This window comes from Excalfactoria chinensis, chromosome 7 (assembly GCF_039878825.1).
Source record: "Excalfactoria chinensis isolate bCotChi1 chromosome 7, bCotChi1.hap2, whole genome shotgun sequence".
Classification (NCBI taxonomy): Eukaryota; Metazoa; Chordata; class Aves; order Galliformes; family Phasianidae; genus Excalfactoria; species Excalfactoria chinensis.
Window position 1 is genome coordinate 23,117,377 of NC_092831.1, and position 16,709 is coordinate 23,134,085.

Sequence of the window (16,709 nt, forward strand, 5' to 3'; positions counted from 1 at the left end):
CCGGTGTCACCGGAACAATAGCAAGAGACACCTCTCACCTCCTTCCTGCTCCAGAAGAACCGGCAGGTCACCCGCTTCTCCTTGACTTCTGGGGGGGAGTGAGGGGAGAGCAGGACCCAGGGGCTCCATGGTGGGGGTGAGTATGGGCTTGGCTGTGGTGATGCCTTGGGATCCAGCTGCCAGCTGCATGGAGCAATCCCATTCAAACAACCAATGCAGTGCTATAGTGTGCCCAGTGCCCTGCGCTCTCTTTGCGTCATCTTCTGGGTTTGCAGAGGTGGCCTGAAGAGCCCAGATGCCTTTGGGAATGGGATCTGGGCTTTGGTCACTCTTTTGGCATCACTCAATGGTGTTAGCAGTGCTCTTCTGCATCACGGGTCTGCTGTCTCGGTGCAGGAACCATAAGGTTTAGTGAATGTAAAGAGGGGTTGGCCAGAATGATATTTTAAAAAGCATCCTTTTTTTTTTTTTTTTTTTTTTTTTTTTTTTTAAAGGAGCAGATGCAAAGCCTGTAAAGGCAGCAGGAGGTTTTACCTTGATTTCCACAGGAGCTGAATTAGGCTTTTAATGCACAACTTTTTGCCTTAGCTACAGTCTCTCCGGTGGGTACCGTGCCTATTGTCAGGCTGTGGTAGAAGGAGTGTCAGGCTCACCAGCAGTACTGGGGCTGGGAGCTGAGAGATTGGGGCTCTTCCTCTTCCCTGCTATTGGTTTGCCACTCCTGCTTTCACATATCACTTTAAATTCCTCACCCTATAAAGAAGAGATGGACGCTTGGGCGTCTGCAGGCTCACTGACCAGTCTGGCTAGCAGTAGTACAGTGCAGGTTCCCCACCAAAGGCTGCTGTATTGTAGCATCACGCAGAGCAGGTCAGGGCGCTGCATACAAAGATTGGTTCTTTCCCAGCCTTTTCTGGCCAAGTGTGAATTCTGCAATTAAATATGAATGCAAAATAAAAAGAACAGACTGCAAAGAACAGACTGAAAACGGAAGAAATTTCTGGTTGCTTTTGGCCAGAGCTCAGCACAGAGCTTATTTGAAAGAACAGGGAAAGGTTAGCTTTCAGTATGAGACAAGTTCTCCGTTTTCTTTAAATCAAGCGGCTGCACATCACCATTGAATGGCAATGTAATAACACGTTGCAAACCACAGTCTGGTGATCCTGGAATTCCTTATAAGTTAATAGTAGTCATGGTCCGCTAATCACAGCCAGCATGTTTTAAGCAACCGTCTTTGATTTATCAGTTCAAGCACACCACGGTAAGCTCTGCTTATGCTGACTGAGCAAGTAGATGGGTAGAGAATCAGAAAGAGTGAGTAACTTGGGTTGTTTCCTTCCTTGAATCCTAAGGGATTCATTGGACATACGTACAGCATTGCTGAGCAATCCCAGTCAAGGAGGATGATAGTTTTAATGCAGCACCAGATCAGACGTGGAGATTTGTCAGTCTAATAAATTGCTAGAAGCAGAGGCCGAGGCAGTGGGGTGGGTCTGGTGGCTAAAGACTTCCTTAGCCTTGATACAAGCAGCACAGAAAGCGACAGGCAGCTGCTCTGCATGTGTGCCTGATGGCTGTCCCAAGTGTCACTCCTTAGAGGAACAGAGAGCCGTGGCAAGGCCGTGTGCATGCACAGTGCTTGCATGCAGGCGGTCAGTGTGTCAGGAACCCCCTGGGGAACCACAGAGCAGGGGTTGCTGACAGATGTTCCACAAGCAGGAGCTCCCCCCCCATTCCCTGCTGCCGGCACGAGTGTGAGGCATGTGCTCAGCTTCCTTCCTCTTCTGTGAGTGTCGTGTGAGGTTTTATTTATGTTGTTGTTTTGCAGTGGAAAGGGAAGGTGTAATGCCTGGCTCTCGTGTGCTGTACTGTTGGTAACACTGATATTGGGCTGATAATGGCAAGCAGGATTGAGGCTTGGGCTCTCCATCAGCAGGGGGGACTGATTTGTCACTGATCTCTGCTCGCTGCACCTTGTTGAAGTTTTTTGACCCGTTTGATTTCTTAGGTTTTCTTCTGTGAAAATCCTCTTATTTTTCTGCTGATCAGGAGCAAAACATTTCTCTGTGTCTTTAAATATGGCAGATGGGGATTTCTTCAGATGTCCAACAACTCAATTGATGGAGAGACCTCAGGAGACCTCTACTCTTCCCTGTCCCCCTTCTCAGCCTGTCTTTTCATCTGCAATCTGGAGATGTAAGGGCTGTAGTAATAGAGTGTCAGAGGAAGTAATTGATTCATCACACGCCGGGAGAGGAGTCTGTTGCCTTTAGTGTCAATGGAGCTGAACCACAGCCTGGGAGGGTGAGGGCGGCTTGTAAACACTGCATGGCTGAGCTGGCAGGGCAGCGTGGGCTGTGCTGGGTGGCACGGAGGGGACACTTCTCAAGGGAACTCAGTGGGGCCTGTTGGGACCTGGGGGCTCGTGGCAGCATGGGTACTGCAAGTGCCCACCTGATGCCTAGGCTGCTGGCATCAGGAGCTCCTCACCTGCACCTCCCCCTGCAAAACAAGCAAAGGGAACATTTGCCCTCTGCCTTCTGCCTGCTCTGCTGCTCTTCAGCAGTAAATTTTCCTCTGGTGGTTTTTATCTTTTATTATATATGTTCTTTTTTTCTTTCTGTTAGTGATCGGATTGCCTGTGAGTGGTGACAGTAAAATGACACAGAAAGCAGAGTCTGATTTTTTTTTTTCCACAGATGGATTGTAGCAGAAGGAGGAAAGCGCAAATGCAGTTTCCCAAGTGTCCTGCATTCAGGGGTTATGGAGGGCTGTGAGCTGCCTCGGCTCCCTTGCAGCAGCAACAGAAGGCTGGTTGCTTGGGGAGGGGGCTGAACGCGCTCTGTGTATCTTATTCCTGGTCTCACCACGATTTTTCCCCTCCCAAACGCTACCAAAGGCATCTTGCAAAAACCGACCTCTGTAGCTAAAGAAAGAAGGGTGAGGAATTTATAGAGATGGTTTTGGAGACAGAAATAAAATTAAACAGCCATGCGTAACCCCTGAACAACAGCCTGCAGAAAACCCCTGAAGTGCACATTAGCACATCTTGTTTTCTGGGATAATGAATGGTTCTCCAGACATGCCCCAGCTGAGAGCCCTCCTCCACCCGTCACACATTCCCGCAGTGATCTGGGAGCCCTGAGACAAATAGCGCATGGGGCAGCAGACAGTGGGCTAAGAGCTGCCTCTTTCTGGACCACAGGAGCAGCTTATAGATATGTTTTATTCTTCCCTTGCAAGATGTATCTTAGCTACCTCTTTTTTTTTTCTTGTCTGCATAACTTAACAGTTGCTGCTGAGACTTTTCCTATCAGCGGTGCTCGTATGGGGGTGAAAACAGTCCAAGGAATATAAATAGAGGCTATTTGTAGTTTCCGTTTTTTGTCTTGGAGGCATTTTTGAAGTTCTCCAATCTGTTAGGGTTATTTTCTCTGTCTGCCTCTCTCTCTCTTTATTTTTTTGATGGGGTGACTGGATTTTTCTCATTTCTCAGAAACTCTGGTCAGATTTCTGCAGAGATAAAATACTCCAACACGCAGTGGAATGATTACAAAACCCCACAGAGCTGTAGTTGCACAAGACGTAATTGGATGCAACAAATTCAAAACAAACTTCGGAGAAATCTGAAGCAATTATGCACCCCCAGCCCAGCCTCAGCTGCCACCAGACTGTGATAGTTTCAGTTGCCAAAATCTGGTGAAATCCCTCCAGATGCAGTGCAATGCTGGCCTGTTTGTCTCTGCTGCTCCCAGGCGAAAGAAGGGTAAGCTCTGCTGCTCTGGGTAGGTCCTTTGCCTTAGCATGGCACAAATGGCTCCGCAAGCTGCAGGCTGAGAGCAGAGCATCTCCTGCCTCCAGTCTCCCAGAGGGCAGTCCTAGGCAAAGCAGATCTGCAGTCAGGGCAGGGGAGCCATTAACCCTATCCTGAGACAGGGCAGTGAGCCAATGTCTGCCGAGAGTCACGGACACTAGCTGGCTGCGCCCTGAGCTTCTAGGCCTGCACGCACATCCATTTTGGGACCCATGAGGACTGATTCTCTTCTCACCCCAGGATAAATTAGGAGTGATTACCCTTAAAATGATGAGTTACACAAGTGTAAAACCAGTTCAAATCAAAGGAGAATCCAATTCATCTGCTGTATTTATAATTAATTACTCTGATTAAGGGCTGGCAGTTAGGATCAAACTTCATTGCTCTTGTTTCATCAGACTGTAGAGGTGTTTGCCTCTGGTATAATGGCTATAAAAACGCTGTTTAAAAGTCCCCAGTAGTTTCTGCAGCCATTTCACCTTTGAAGGGTATGCCATTCAGTAGCTCAAGATTGTGTAAACATCATAGAAAAGTTTTGTCTTTCACGAAGTAACCACCCATGAAATGAGGATTTGGTTGGAAGATGGCCTAAGAGAGACCGTGTTGATGGGTGGCGACACAGAAAAATTGACAAAGGCAGCTAGCATGTAATGGACCTTAATTCTAACCGCTCCTTGATTACAAAATAAGTGCTGAGCTGCTGGCTCACTGTTTCTTAACCATCTTTATGCTGCAGCTGCTATCTCATCCCTAAGCTTAATTCAGCTTTTTCCTAGAGCATCTTTAAAAAACATTGTGCTTTTAATAATAATTTGTGAGGGGAAAAAAACAAACAAACAAACAAAAAACACACCCTTTCAAGAGAAATGCTTGCATTTGCCTGCTGGCATTGTGGCTAAGCAGGTCCCTGCCTCCCCCAGCTGTGTGCAGAACATGAATGGCTGCTGAACTCCACTGGCACTGTGGTTACTCTTCGTATTCTTAGTAGATGTGCTTGAGACACCATGACATATGGTTCAGGCAGACCAGAGGTCTCGAAGGCTTGAGTCAACACTGGGTATTCCCAAATCTGGGGCTGTTGGCATGCAGTCAGTACCTATTTGTCTCTCTGTCTATCTAGGCCAGACTCCTCTACTATAATATAATCTGTCTAATCAAGGCTGGCTTCTATTCCTGGCCATGCTGCAATCTTCCTGTGTAACCTTGGGCCAACCACTGCTCTTGTCTGCCTTCCCACCTCCCAGGGTCTCGTGAGGATCCCCTCATTAATGTTTGCCAGGTGCAGACATGAGCCCCTTGGAAATGACTATAAATAACAGCTCCAAATTAAACAGTGGGGAGACTCAGGTCGGAGCCTTGCGTCTCCCTGGCCCTGGCAAACTCTGGAGCCCAGGCATAGCTGTGTGTGAGCCTCACCTTCTCCAATGATAGCTCCAAGAATACTGCCAGAGTGTTCTCAGGCCAGAGCTTCCCTGGGTGGGCTTTGAAGCAGGGCTCACACGTGGTAAGGTACTATGGCTGTGAGAAAAAAATGATTTATTATTTGTGTTCCTCTCCACACTAAGCTAACGTCCGCGAAGCATGTTTCAGTGAGGAAGGACCCAGCATCTCTACGGAGCTGAGACTCAGGGGCAGTAGGTTTATTAATTAAATGTGGAGTACTATGAGTCCCAAAACTGCCTTTTTCTGTCTGTGTGTCTTGGGAAGGAGCACCCATTGGCATGGCACGTCTCCCTGGTGCTGCTCTCCAGGCAGGGCACAGTGCCTGGAACTCATAGTGCATGGGTGGGCACCCAGGAGATCCAGGCTGGCCTCAGGCAGCGGAGCACAGCTGGCTGTTCAGGAGCCCATGAGCCATTCTGCAATAGAATGGGGTTGAAAGGTGGAGTCTCCTCACCACTGCAACTGGGGCTTGTTGCTGGCCTTTATTGGGCCTACCAGCCTTGTTCAGGGGCCAGCAGCAAAGTGACTTATAGAAAACAGGGAGAAAGAAGAGACTAGGAAGCAGTGAGGGCTGACTGAGGGAAGAAGCAGGCAAGCATGAGTAACACAGACATTAGAAGTGCTTTATAATTAGTTTATAAAAGCTCTCTTAACATCCGCAGAGCACTTTCTACTAAAAATCTTTAATAAAAACACAGCAATATTTGTAAGCGTCTTACATTTTCCATTTAATTCTGTTAAACAGCTACAAGAAGAGCATCTAAGCACTGCACTTCCCTCCCTTCTCAGCCCCCCATTGTCTGCGTAGTTAAAAGCACTTCAGCTTTGCCTCCCTGCCTTGAAACTCCCTAGTGCAAAGTCCTGTGCTTGTGGTGGTTTCAAACCAGCTGTCTGGTCCTCCCACTCCAGCAGCAGCTGAGAATATCCTGCTGTTGGAGGAGCGGCCGAGAGCAGCCACCTTCCCTACAAGGAGACTTGCTTATTCCATTGCCTGCAGATGTGAGTTACGGATGCTGTGCCTTGCCATCACATAGCTATGGTTGACTCACTGGAGCAGTGCCTGGATGGGGAGAAGAAGTGGCTGTGAAATGTGGTCTTGGAAATAGCAGCCTGCCCAGTGGAGGTAATGCCAGAGAGGTCAGCCCACAGGGGTGGTGATGCATGCTGACTGAAGTAATGGATTTGGTTATGTGAGTGAAATGCAAATTGCTGGGTACTGGTCAGGGTGGTGTGGATGCTATCACTGCGTAACTGTCCCACCCAGCTATATGTTAGTTTGTAATTATCTGGAAATGAAATGGTTAGACCAAAAAGCATCCCCTGCATTGCACTTTCTTCCTTCCATTTTTATTTCTTGTTTTTCACATAGGAAGAACAAAGTCTGGAAACAATGCTTAAACTTAACAGAAGCAAAGGTCAGGCCAGTGACCCAACATGAGGAGAGTGGGGTTTATCAGTTTGTTTGATTGTGGGCCAAGGCATGGACGAGACCAAATCATATGATGCCAAAAGAGTCTGTGGTGGGATTAGCCAGTATTTTTGCTGAAGTTTTAAAGTCTCTTGTTTTGGACCAGGAGTCTTTGGTGTTTCATTTTTAAAGCTTGAAGCTTAATTGCTGTGCTGGAAAGGAAGGAGGTGCTCCCCCTCATCTAGGCAGGAGCTATCTCCTGACCATAATATGCTCCCAATTCGTGCTCTGTTTACATGACCTGAAGAAAGGGAGTTTTGCCTCACGAGGAGCAGAGGGCTTGAGCCAAGATTTTTCAGCTAGGAACAAAAACTCATATGTGTTTATATTCATTTTGTATTTGGCAAAAAGGATTCTCTGACCTTCTCCTAGGGGCTTTTTTAGCTGTTTGTAACATTTGATTTATTAAGGATTAGTGGCAGTAAGAGAAAGCTTGGTTAGATGCTTGGATGAAGCCAAACAGGGTTTAATTCACAGAGAGGCAAATATTTCCTGATGGTTTACTTACTAGATTCATTCTTTTAATTTTCCATGTGCAGATTGTCCAAGAGCAGATTGCAATATTCCCAAATTGTTGTATTATTGGAAGTCATTCACCCATTCAATAAGCAAATATTTCTTGGTCCAGAATTTGCATCGGAAATTGCCAGGGCTCCTAGTGCATTTGGTGGTTGAGAAGCCATGTGGAGAGCAGTGGGCTGCTGGGCGTGCTGGCTGCAGCAGGAGCTGCAGCATTGCATCCCAGAAGCTGAGACTGTGTCCCAAGTTGGCCAGTCATAACCCCATGAGGACACAAGATGTATTTCCTTGAGATGTAGCTAACCTGTGCCTGTGCCATGCAGATGGCAGCTTTTCCAACCCGGTACTCGAACTGTGTTTTGCCAACACTCATATTTTCAACAAATTAATTCTTGTTGTATGTTCGTTATTTCAGTAGCTGCCGGCAGTCCTGCAGCACAGACATGTACTTCAGATGTGGAAGGGCTGCACACACAGTTGAGATCAAGGAGTTATTTAGAGAACAAAGTGTCCCTGCTGTTTGCTCAGCACTACTTTAAACAAATAGACAAACAAGGAGAAAAAAATTCTACTTAAAAGAAGCACTGACACTGTCCTCTGTGTTCTTCCTCCCAGGGGAGAGGATGGGAGCAAACCACACGTGATGGACATCAGTGGGGTCACAGCGGGTGCTGCTGGGTGGTGTTAGGGCAGTATGGGATCACAAGGTGATGGGGAGCTGCCCAGGGGGCCGATCTTCACTTACATCCCTGCACTTCCTTAAGCTAAGCCAGGTGCTCTTCCTGTGCCAGTGCTTCGTTTCAGGACTGCTTAGGTTTCACCTTGGCCAAGGCTGTGGCGTTTGTAACAGAGTTAAAGGCTGGGTGATTAGAGCTAACTCAGTGCTGGGTCCAGCGCTGACAGGATTTTATCTGCAGGCATTTTGCTTCTGGCTCTCAGCCTGTTTTAGTCCCAGAAAGGAGTGAAACCGAAGCTGCTCAGGCCATCTTTCTTTGTGGAGGAACACAGTGCGTCTCTGTAAGTTTGTTTTCAGGCTGTTGCCCACCAATGTGAGCTTTGCAGAGCGGGAGTGAGTCACATGAGAATCGCCGCATCCAGCAAGCTACTTCTCCTTTCAACTCTTGATTCCCAAACACAAGATCTTGTGACAAAGAAGAAAGGCAGATTTCTGGCAGTGTGAAGCTGCTGCTTCCCTTCCAGCCCCACAAGAAGAGCTGTAGCATTGTTCAAACAGGTTGATAACAAAGCGAATGAGCAGTGGAAGGGAGATGGGCAGTGTCTGTAAATAGCAGTGTGCTGGCCAGAGATGAGGAGAGGGGCGGGAGAGCGCGGGTGTTAGGAGACAGCTGAAGAACAAGATGTTCGCATAAAAGCTGTTTGTTTCTTCGCAGCGCACGCAGCCTGATACTACCTTGCCATTAGTCATGGCCCAGACGAAGGAATCTGTGGGAGTTTCCCCTTCCAGCCAGACTTTGCAGCTAGCCTTTGTCTCAGCATCAGGAGGCAGCTCTCCCAAGCCAAAGTGTTCCTCCCCAAAGCCAGGGACTGGGCGGGTGGGCCAGCAGAGCAGGTGGGAAGGCAGGCTGTTACAGGGGCACAAGGGCTGGGCAGTGGCGAATGTGGTTGCCCATCTCTTCATGCAGAGCTTCTCATCCACGTGAGTCTTTGTTAGCACTTAACAGGAGAGAATTGGTATTACCATCCAAAGCCTGAATAAGTATAGCAGCCACACTTGTTAAAGTGCAAACACAGTGTCAAGAAGGGCATGATGTACACGATGTGTAGAATGATGGCACATAGAGAGGGAAGGGAAGGAGAGCAGACCAGGAGTGTTGGAGTTGAGCTTCTCCCTTACCAAAGGGGTTTTGTAAAAATACAGGCAAATTGTGTCCAGAAGTCTGCAAGTTGTCTGTGAAGTTGAAGTGAATGTGGGCTCAATAAAATAATAATTGTGTGAGGTCACAGAAGAGAAGAGGGCATCCAGACAACAGGGAAGAATGTATGTGTGTGTCTGTGTGTAGATGTGAATGGCTGAGTCTCAGGAACCCGACTGGAAGGTAGTTCTGTGAAATACGCAGATAAATAAGTGCTTAGTGTCTGTCCCCAGCATGCTGAAGAACCCCTCTGATGGATGGTTTTCCTGATGTCTCCCCTGCCTCATAGGTACGACTTCATTGAGATCCGAGATGGGGACAGTGAAGCAGCCGACCTGCTGGGCAAGCACTGTGGGAACATCGCACCTCCTACCATCATCTCATCAGGCTCCTCTCTCTACATCAAGTTCACTTCGGACTACGCCCGGCAAGGGGCTGGCTTCTCCCTGCGCTATGAGATCTACAAGACAGGTCAGTGGCTGAATCAGCGCCTGTCTTCTGGGCCGTGTGCCATGATGATCTTCACAAGGAGATGTTGTTGGCCACCTTTGCTATATGATGTTAGCACATTCAAGTTCTTTGCAGATAAAGGGCTTTTATTTTTTAGTTTAGTTTACTGAGTTTTGTTTGTTTTTTTTTTTAATTTAAGCAAGCCATCATCTCACTTCCAGTAAGGTAAAGATGCTAGAGTGGGAAATGATAGTACATTTTTGGATCATAATGTGGCATCAAAAGCAGGATTCCTTGTTATAGACTCCCTTGAATTCAAGGTCTCAGAAATGTCTGTCTTTCTTCATGGCATGTGTGGAGCTTGTTAGGGCTAAATGGGGATTGTCTTTGGGTTAGAAGTGTATGGAGCTCCCCTCCCGTGGAGCTGCGATTGAGGAATGATCAATGGCACTGTGTTTTCTCCTCCTGGAAGCTGGGTTTGTAACTGGGGAGCTCTGGTTTTCAAGGGACTGCTGTCAGCAGAGCTGTCAAGGGTAGAGATGGTGCCTTTCCAGGCAAATATGAGAGGAACAATTCATAATTCTGGTTAATACCAAACTATTATTGAGGAAAGTAAAAGCTGTTCAAAGGCCTTAAAATAGTGTTTCTGTCTAAATATTTGTCTGGATTGTGTGTCTGGGAAGAAGGTGTGAGAGCGTAAAACCCACTCAGTGTGCTGGGTGTGCTGGTGAGCAAAATGTGCTTGCTTGCCGAGGGAGCGGGAGCATGTTCTGCATGGAGATGCAGTGCCCACCCTGTGCCCACATTCCTGTGGTGGTGCATTGGAAGAAACACGTATGCAGCTCTTGTGTCATCACATCCAGCAAGAAAAACGTGCCTGTGCCTGGTAAAGAATCAGAGGGGAACACAAGACTGCCTCCCCTTCACAGAGACTGCTGACTGATCTGCCTCTGCAAAGAAGTGGCAGGAGCACAGGCACCAGTGCCCAGGGACCATGTGGCAGGCAGGTTCACAGGCACCCCCATCTGCCACTCACAGGTGGAGGTGCATGTGGAGGCTTTGCTGCAAGGGGTCAGGGATGGGATTCCTCAGTTTTACTGTGAAATGGTGAGGACAGGGAGCATCTAGAGGTTCTCATGAATGAGGAAAGTGCTGTTGCTGGTGGTTGCCTGGGCTGCATAGTCAGTCATCAGTCAGGTGTGGTGCAGCCACTTCAGTCCACTGCCATTTATTAATGGCGAAGATGTGGACCGATTCGGCTGGCTCTTGGGATTTGTCGAGGCCAGTTGCTAGCACAGAAGATGGCAGAGTGTTTGTGTTCAGGTGAGAAGACTGGTGACCCTGCTCAGCATCTCTTGACACTCCCTCCTGGTACACACACACATTCTGAGCTCAAGAGACTGGATATGGAGTTGTGCTGGTTCCCAGATCAAGTCTGTGCCCTGCCTTGGGGCACAAAGTGGTGTGAAGTTGTCCAACTGGCAAATGGCAGAGGTGGCCAGCGGGAAGGAGTGGGGCAGCAGGCAGGAACTGACGGCCAGTGTTGGGAGCCAGAAAGGAGACAAATTCATGGAAAAAGAGATCTTGTTGCTGCTGGGAGGGAGAGAGATGGTGTTGGCTGAAGGCTGGATATGAGCTTGTGTCCCTCGATGGAGATTCCTGCAGAGTTGTCATGCCTGAAGTTGTGCTGGCACTCCTCTAGACACTGTTCTCTCCAGAGAGAGAAACACTTTCTTCCTGCCACAGACCACAAAATTTATCTTGGTAAGGCAGATTTCGACACAGGACTGGGAGCACCACACCACCTTCCCTGCCCAGCCCTGTCTCTGCCAGGGATCCCAGGAGAGGGGTGCAGAAGGCACTGCATGGAAACAAATGTTACCTTTTGTTTTCACACATCTTCAGTCTGAGCTCTCAGGGGAGCTTGCAAGGGTGTCACCAGCTTTAAAGGTCACTGAATTGTCATTGTCCACATCAGTAAAGGCAGCAGTGCTGCAGCTTCTTTCTTCCTTAAAGGTGACCTAAAAAAGCAACTCTTTTCAGCTGAGCATTTATTTCCACACCTTGTGCTGAATTTTCCTTATCACCATGTGAGAGGGGCAATCTGCATACAAACAACTGCATACCAGTCTCTGAGTCCCCCTGTTGGGACTCAGTCAGCAGTCTGTGGGCTGACAAAAGAGCCCAGCCTCCCTGCTGCTCACTTTGTGAATCAGCTTGGCAGGGCTGGCCTGAGCCCTCCTCACTGGGCATCAAAGTGTGCTCTCAGGCTGGTCTGTGCTGCTGAAGCCAGCAGGACTCCTGTTTATTATCTGCAGCATCCTTATGAAAAGCCGATCATTGTTTGCTGGTATCAGCCAAGCTGTAGACAAAGATGCCAAATCCGATAAGAGCTCCACATGAGGAAACTTGTTGTCGAATACAATGACATAGTTATGTCTCTCTCCTGTCTCCAGAGGACAGTTCCTTACTCCTAACTCTGGGTTTTGTCTTTGATTTTCTCCCTAGCTTGGAGCTTGCAGTATTTTGTTTATCTGTTTGTCTTTTCAGCTGTTTGGAATGAAGTACACCCTTATCCCCGTTCACAGCATTATGCTGTGATTTGTGTTTGGCCTTATTTTTCGCCTCTGCATTTTACCCCACAGGTTCACACCAGAAAAGCTGGCCGCTTCATTAGGTAGTCAATTAAGAGACTCTCCTGAGTAGCTCTCCAGCTAGGCGCTGCATAATGCGGTGCCGGGATCCTGCCATTACTGCGGGCTGCTGGCCTGACTCCTGGAGGTTAATGCTGAATTGAATAACAAGTCTCCCATTAGTCCCAGGAAGGCTCATGCTGCCTGGAAGAGATGGAGCAGAAGGGTCTGTAGAGGAGAAGGCGGGTGTCCCAGCAAAACCAAAGCTGAAACCTTTGTTAACACCAGGTTGCAACAGCGACTGCAAAGCTCCGTAACATCTCCTTTCCCCTCCAATAGCTCCAGGCTGCAGATTTCTGTTGGCCATTGTTCTGCCTCCACAGAGCAGTGGTTTCAAAGTCAACGTGGTATGAATACGTCACAAATTCCCCTTTTGCTGGCCACCCCGAGGCACCTTGGCTCTCTGAGAGGGGGCACCAAGCTGCGGCGGGGGCCAGCGCAAAGGTCAGCAGTAAATAAGAGGCAACATTGTCTGCCCAACTTGCAATGCAAAGGTCTTCCTTAAGGATAGAAATAACTTGCATTTCTGGTGCGGACGGCCGAATCTGTGAGAAAGGGGCTCTGTTCCCCCTCTTGGCAGAGCCCCCTGCCACAGCCCCATCTCCCCCACCCTTGCCGTGGCCATTGAGCACAGCCATGTGCTGGTGCTGCCCCATCCCTCACAGAGCTGCAGGGGCACAGCAGGCTAACTGCTCGCCTCCCCAGGGTTGCCAAGGTTCCCAGCTGACAGTGGAAACATTGGCACCCGCTGGCCCCTCTGGGTCTTTTCACTGTCTAAATATTTGCACTTCTTGATTTTCTTGAGGAAACTGAGACATAGATGTTGAGAGAGGTTGCAGGAGATCAGCCCCCCGGGGAGAGCTTTCTTGAAATAGATGAAGTCCCCATTACTCTTCTGTTCCTTCCCAGGACAGCTCCCTCACTGAGCAGGGGCTCCTCCATCATGCCTGGAGCTGTGGTGGCCTGTTGCCAGCACGGCTGAGTCAGTGATGATGGCAGGCAGTAGGTCACTCTTTCAGGAGCCAGTAGGGGAAGCACAGTCCAGCTTGGCACAGCCTCCCTTCGCAGAGCTACCACCTTGGTGTGGGGGGTGCAGCGGGGGCTGATTTGCCAGCTCACAGCCCTGGCTTTGAGTGGCTTTGCATGGAATCACCTTCCTAGTCCTGTTTTTGGAGTAACTGGAAAGGGGATCAGCAGAAGCACATGGGTTATGTATCTGAGGGATTGTGATACACTGTCTGCTCCATTGGGTGCACAAACCTTGGCTCTCCAGCCATGGAAAGCTTTGAAAATTAGTCCCCGTCCTTGCAGGCAAAGTCACACAGCTCTTAGGTCACGGGGATTTCCAGAGTACACAGCCCCTCTAAGCTCAAAATGGGGTTTCCACAGTCTGTCAAGCTGTTGGCATTAAGCTGTGCAATTAAGACTGGGTTTTTCCTGCTGTTACAGGCTCTGAGGACTGTTCCAGAAACTTCACTGCCTCCAATGGTACCATTGAGTCTCCAGGCTTCCCTGACAAATATCCACACAACCTGGACTGCGTCTTTACCATCATAGCCAAGCCAAAGACAGAAATCCTTCTCCACTTTATGCTCTTTGACCTCGAGCATGACCCTCTGCAGGCAGGGGAGGGAGATTGCAAGTATGACTGGCTGGATATCTGGGACGGCATCCCTCAAGGTAAGCCATGGGATGCCACTCCTGCATCCTCAGCACCTCTCCGTGTCTCACAAAACTCCAAAGCTCTGTGCTCTGCTTCTTAAGATCAAAGGTGCCTAACCTTAGAGGTGACTGCAGCATCCAGCCTGGCATTAGGGCACTCTGTAGCTGGCCATGGGAACAACGTGCTTGCAGAAGGCTGCATGCATTAATCCTGAAAGTAAAGCTCTGTTGTAACCACTGATCTAAAAAGTCCCATGGGACACTCCCACAGAGCACTGATCCTCACTAAGAGAAGGGCAGAGGGTTCATGCATGCTGAGAGGATCTCCCTACCCTGAACCAGCACTCTGAAACAGAGCAAATTGGAGCATTTCCCAGCAATTGCAGAGCAATATTTGCTGCAGTGGATATTTCTGCACAGCGCACTGCGTGGCACTGGGCCAGTGGATATAAAAATATAGCCCATCCTCAAAGCTTGCCAACCTACTGGTGACCCATGAGGCTGGGGAAAAGGCAGGAGTTACCTCTGCTGCTCTTTTTTTTTGCAGTTGGCCCTCTGATAGGCAGGTACTGTGGCACTAAGATGCCGTCGGACATCCGCTCAACCACCGGAGTCCTGTCACTCACCTTCCACACTGACCTGGCTGTGGCTAAAGATGGTTTCTCTGCTCAGTACTACTTGATCCAACAGGAAGTGCCTGAAAGTAAGTTGGAAATGTCCTGAGCATGTCTTGGGCAGTTGTGTTGTCTGTATCACCTAAGCACTTCCTTTGCAGGAGTGAGGCTGGAGGGGTGTGCATAAGGGTTTGTTCTCCGTTAGCCACAGAGATGGGAATTGCACTAAGTATGCTGTTTCTCACAGGAATAGGATGTAAGGAAGAGTTACATTCTCTGAATTTTCCTTAACTTTTCACTTGCTCGTGAAGTCTTCTCCCTACCTTTTGAGACAGAATCCTTTGTATATATGATCAGCACAAACGATTTAGGGTGAGGCTTCAGCCCAGTGGGTGCAGCAAAATCATTAAAGCGTTGGGGAAAATCTCTCCAATTTTCCAAAAATTCACAGCCCCAAACTACAAATTGGAATTTCATATCTGTCTAATTAAGAAATGCCCAAAGCACTAAGAAGTTCAAACCAGAATTTGTTTTAGATTCTTTATTAAGGGAGATAAATTGAGTTGGCGTAAAGAAGGAAAGTTGTATGTTTTGAGAGTGAAGAGCATTTTGATTCTTTGTGAAAACACTTGCAGGCTAGAAGAAATTCAATTACTTTTCCCATTATATTTCTGCATCAGAGCTACAGTTCTCAAACTCTGTTAGCAGCAAACCTGTGATACAACAGAAAAAGCCTTCAGAATACCCATCAATCCCAGAGAAAGAGAGAGGAGGTCTCTGACCCATCATGGAAAGGAGGGCTGTGCAGGGCTGGGGGAGCTGGGTTACAGTCTCTTGCTCCACCACTGAGTTAAGGGCCCCTCTGCTGAGGCTGTGAGAGTTACAGATATGCACAAGCTCTTCACTGCTACATATTTCCACACTCTGTTGATCTGTTCTTTAATCCCCTTTCTATCCCATTCTTTAAAAGGTCTGGAAAATAAAGCACTGATGACACACAAAGCTTGAGAAATCAAGCACGAGAACTATTAAAGGGCTAGGCTTGTTTTGATTCACACTGGTGTAAACTGAAACTCTAATAATACCACTGAGATCTTAACTTGGCCCATCATTTCCAGTCGGGGTTGACTTGGCCGCATTAAAAACACAAACAGTTTGGTCAAGCCCCATTGGTTTACAGCAGTGGTGAACTGTTTTCGTTGTTATTGTTTTTACAGGACAATTGCCATAAAATATATGAGATGTGCAGTAAGATTGGGCTAATTACGACCTTTAAAAATCTCAGAAGTGAGGAAACCCAAATAAAAGCATGCCAGAGCCTTTCATGTTTATGGCTGGCTAATCCCTACAGGCCTGATATCACAAATAACACAAGCACACATCCACAAACACACCCATACTTTCACATGCATGTAGAACCTTTAGTCCTGCCTGTGCCAGATTTTGGTGTTGCTGCTGGCAGCACAGCAGTGAGCATCCTCCTGTTTTCCCTGCCCACACTCCTTGCCTTGTCAGTGCTTAGCTTTCACCTCCAACCTTCAAGAAGATGGGGAACTTCGTGGCAAGGGAATGTGGGACATCTTGTCTCAAGGATACAAGGAAATGGAGGGAGGGAAGAGTTAGAACAGTGCATTAAAACTGCAGCGGTGGAGAGAAAGGAGTTAAGCAGAAAGACCTGGACAGTACTAATTGTCAGAAGGCCATTCAAACATAAAGCTGCCCCACTTTAATTTCACAGTACCATCTGTGAGAGCACACAACACACAAGATTGTGTAGATTTGCTCATCTTTCCAGGCAGACAGCTTTGCTCTGAGTTAGCTGTGAAAGATAGCTTTGGGTTGCCTTCCACTAGGGAGTGAAATACGGACACTGTAAGCTGATCAGCATCTACATGTGTGTCCCTGCTGCAGACTTCCAGTGCAATGTGCCACTGGGGATGGAATCTGGCAGGATCTCCAACATGCAGATCAGTGCCTCCTCCACCTACTCAGATGGGCGATGGACGCCCCAGCAGAGCCGGCTCAACAGTGATGACAACGGCTGGACCCCCAATGTAGACAGCAACAAAGAGTACCTCCAGGTTCGTGGACTTTCCACTCCCCTCGCCTCGTTCCCCACCAAATGGAGCATCACGCTGTTGAACTGACCCTTGACCATAAGGCTTGTTGAAT

At 48.3% G+C, this 16,709-nt stretch overlaps 1 protein-coding gene across 3 annotated transcripts in view; it reads left to right on the forward strand.

Moving 5' to 3' along the window:
- The window catches only part of NRP2 (neuropilin 2), an 81,166-nt gene that overhangs the window by 17,161 nt on the left and 47,296 nt on the right, over window positions 1–16,709 (forward strand). For all 3 annotated transcript variants that reach the window (XM_072341580.1, XM_072341581.1, XM_072341582.1), the window contains exons 3-6: window positions 9,408–9,589; window positions 13,711–13,941; window positions 14,471–14,626; window positions 16,449–16,618. In XM_072341580.1, coding sequence (XP_072197681.1) covers window positions 9,408–9,589; window positions 13,711–13,941; window positions 14,471–14,626; window positions 16,449–16,618 — 739 coding nt within the window. The remainder of the gene's footprint in view (window positions 1–9,407; window positions 9,590–13,710; window positions 13,942–14,470; window positions 14,627–16,448; window positions 16,619–16,709) is intronic.